Source organism: Triticum dicoccoides, chromosome 5B (assembly GCF_002162155.2).
Source record: "Triticum dicoccoides isolate Atlit2015 ecotype Zavitan chromosome 5B, WEW_v2.0, whole genome shotgun sequence".
In the NCBI taxonomy this organism is placed as follows: Eukaryota; Viridiplantae; Streptophyta; class Magnoliopsida; order Poales; family Poaceae; genus Triticum; species Triticum dicoccoides.
In genome coordinates, this window is record NC_041389.1 from 65,662,045 (window position 1) to 65,665,862 (window position 3,818).

A 3,818-nucleotide genomic window follows, 5' to 3' on the forward strand; every position below is an offset into this window, starting at 1 on the left:
CACCATCAACACCCTCCTCGACGATCTTCGCTCGATGGCCTTCCGCGTGGCGCCCCCGCTGCCGCCCCCTCCTCTGGAGCCCGATTAGTCATGTTGCTCGGGTTGCTGTGTGTGAGTGTGTTGTTTTGTTTTCAAGGCTTGTTGAGCTGTGCCCTCAGCACTAACCCTATTTGCTACTATGTGTGCTTGTGAGACTTGTGTGTGTGTGTGCGCGCTTCTGAACCTTGTTGGTTGTTTGGCTTGGGCGGTTTTCTTTATCTATAAAGCGGGGCGAAAGCCTTTTTCGGTAAAGTTCAAATGCTTGGCTGAACTTTGAGCACATGCAATATTCCTTAGTGTGTGGATCATATGATCAAATCATAGAGTGTAAAAAAAAAGCAGAACTATGGCATAGGGTTTGAGTCATCTATTTGATTCATTTTTTATTTCTACAACGGGAGTTGATTTATGGTTTCATGAATTTTGACGGGTGTCAATATATTCTATCCAAAATCATGAACTTTTTTTTGTTATATCAAGGTTGTTATCCTGCCAGAACTAGTTGAGTACAAAATTTTAATAAAGATACTGCATGCAAAAACGCGCAGTTTTTTCAAAAATAACAGCAAAGCTAAACTGTCTGACTTGACTATAGAAACCACAGCTATACTAATTCTGAACAGTAAATTGTAGAATTAATGATGTGTTTGCTGACTTCAAACTGGTTCCTCCATAGAACCCCAAGCCTTCAATCTCACGACCAGAATCTTTCATATCCAGCAGTTCATTTCTAAGCCCCTCGTCTGTGCAACCTAGTAGTGCATATGCCTTCACTGTAGCACTAATAAACTCCTGATAATACTAACAGATAGAGTAATTAATAATTAGCGCATACATAACTTATGTCAAGAAGTACTAGGTGAAGAATTTCTACAAATATCAATCTTTTAGGTCGTCTAGGCCTGCTCGATCAATAACAACCTTATACTGCTTGAATAAACTGATCGCTATCGATGATGAGCAGAAGTCATCATCTGACAAAGCATGAACATGGCATCGATGCAGCATGCAAAAAGAATGTTTAAAAGGGGTAGGAAATACAGTGATCAAAATCGCTAAATATAGAGGGAAAGGAGAAACACCAGTGGGCCTTATACTTCTTTCATTTAAGCTTTTACTGTCTTAACTGTAGTTGTGAACAATGTGTAGCTTTCTTTACATGATGATTTCCACTGAATTATAAACTGTACTACTCCCTCCGTCCGGAAATATTTGTCATCAAAATGGATACAAGGGGATGTATCTAGATGTATTTTTGTTCTGGATACATATGTTTTTATCCATTTTGATGACCAGGGGCAGACCTAGAAACTATTCTAAGTGGGGGCAAACTATAGGAGTGGGGGCACACTTTACACCAACTTAAATAGTTTTGGCAATTTTTTCTCAAATTTCAGAGAAATTCTACTAGAACTTCAAAGTTTGAGTGGGGTCCTAGGCCCCCACTCCCCTGAACGTGGGTTCGCCCCTGTTGATGACAAGTATTTTCGGACGGAGGGAGTACATCCTAATTTATCATGCCAACAGTGGCACTTGTTTCAGGCAGTTCCAGGTCCCAGCAAGAACTAGCCAACTAGGTCTCGCAAAAGGAACAGTTTCTCGACAAACAGGAAACATAAGCTGCAGCCTGACTGCCGGAGGAATAGATCTTTTGTAGCACAAAATGACCCTTTGTCATACTTGATCTTAGCAACGAAATACATATTACACAGGCACAAAAATTAGTTGAGCACTGAACAATAGCCAGGTGGTCACTAAAATATGTTAAGCAACTCAGCAAGTAATGATATCACTGAACAATAAGCAACATATCACTGAACAATAAGCAACTGTAAATACGCAAAAATATAAAGCACACCATTGTACAATATTGTCACTATTTTTACTTATGAGGCATTCAATAAATGTTTGGATGTTCATGTACAAGTTTTATTACAATGATGGAGGCCTAGCATCTTCTTTCATTTCTAAAGCTATGTTTGTCATCTGACAACTCTTATGGTCAACCACCTGCATACATTCAGGGTTTCAGACAACATTCATGTACAAGTTTTATATTACATATCTTTACACTAATTCTGTAGACATATGATAAGTGAAATCATAGTCAAAGTTGTGTGTCGAAGACAAAAAGAGAATGTCAACAGTGCCTTATATTTTGGGAAGGAGGGAGTACATTTTTGCAGAAGACGCAAAAAAGAAAAAACAAAGCATGTGGAGTGGCCAAAATTAGTTCTATATCTCCGGTACGACTCCAACCACGCACGACTTGAAGAAACCAGCAATGCCACGTCGTCGGTTGTGGAAGTGGAACCAAGGCTTCTGGAGCGTCTCCGCTGCGGTAAGCCGCTTCTCCGGGTTGCTCTCCAGCAACCCGCTGAGCACCTCGAAGCCGGCCGACGATAGCTTGCGATTGGGAAACTTGTGCCGGAGGCGGCTGATGCCTCCGTCACCCGGCAGCTTCGACTTCCGGTCTGCCGCTAGCCCCGAGTATCCAGACCACTCCTTGATCCCCTCCGTGCCAACGATGCCAAACACTTTGGCCATGATCTCTATGTCTGACTCGCCGTCGAACGTGGAGGCGCCGGTGCCGGAGAGGAGGTCGGCCATTATGCATCCGAGCCCCCAGGTGTCCACGCGATCGTCGTATTCACGCGAGTGCAGCAGGAGCTCCGGTGCGCTGTACGGCGTCAGAATAGTCACCTCCGGCGGGCTCTTGCCCGGCCCTTCCTTCTGGGACATCCCGGAACCGCCGATCTTGTAGATTACGCGGCCGCCCTTGACCTCGCCGCGAACATCGGCTTCGATGGCCCCCTTCTTGGGCCTCTCCTTCCTGTCCTCCGTGCCGTCGTCGAGGAGCACGTTCTCCGGTTTGATGTCCAGGTGCAGGATGCCCAGGCCGTGCATGGCCTTCGCCCCCTCCAGGAGCTGCTTCATGATCCGGCGCACCTCGGCCTCAGAGAACGGACGACGACGAGTGACCCGGCGCTGCATGTAGCCGCGCAGGTTGACGCGCCCGACGTAGTCCATCACGATGAAGGAGTCGCCGGTCTCGGATTGGTATGCGTCAGCGTAGGTCCGGCGGTGCTGCACGATCGAGGGGATGCCGCGGCACGCGCCCAGGCACATGCTCTCGCGCGCAACCTCCCGTATGCCGGAAATAATTAAGCCGTCGTTGCCGCTCCCGCTGAGCCGCTTGATGGTGACGATCAGCTTGTCCTGGGTGTCCCACGCCTTGAACACTTCCCCGTTGATGCCGGCGCCCAGCTTCTCCAGCTGTTCGTACCGCGCCATGGAGGGGGGCCAGACAGCCTCTTTCTGGCGAAGTCTTCTCGCGGAAGGCGCCATGGGGTGCGGGCCGGTGCACGCAGGTTCGATCGCGAGTGAGGCAACGAGTTGAGGGAGTTGGAGATGCAGCAGCAAGGTAGCTGGTTCCTAGTATTTATGTATGCACACGTCCGGAACACGATGGCGCTGGATACGGTACGGACTGCAGGAGGTGGTACCTCGACTCGAACCCTACTCGGAGTCAAAACCGATCTCTACTCCAACTAAAAAAAACTGATCATTTTTTTAGCATTGTGCGTGTGAATCGAATCGCGTGGCTCATGAGCTAGCTATAGAGGGGCTAGGGTTGATCCTCCGGTTATGTGGACGGACAATCCTCCTTCTTTATCCATAGCATTATTTTGAATGATTTACCGTTATTTGAGATGAAATAAAACCCGTCATGATGGTATTCCTAAAAAGACTTATCTTAGCTGATAATTACCAATTTT

The 3,818-nt window shown here is 47.0% G+C and overlaps 1 protein-coding gene across 1 annotated transcript; it reads right to left on the bottom strand.

Moving 5' to 3' along the window:
• Window positions 1-2,274: 2,274 nt before the first annotated feature.
• LOC119305026 (putative cyclin-dependent kinase F-2) lies at window positions 2,275-3,387 on the bottom strand. Its single transcript, XM_037581662.1, has one exon. It carries the CDS (start codon window positions 3,385-3,387, stop codon window positions 2,275-2,277), a length of 1,113 nt encoding a protein of 370 aa, XP_037437559.1.
• Window positions 3,388-3,818: the final 431 nt, after the last annotated feature.

What these genes read in the sequence shown, in the direction of transcription:
- LOC119305026 (XM_037581662.1), bottom strand. Translation starts at nt 3,387, where the DNA reads ATGGCGCCTTCCGCGAGAAGACTTCGCCAGAAAGAGGCTGTCTGGCCC.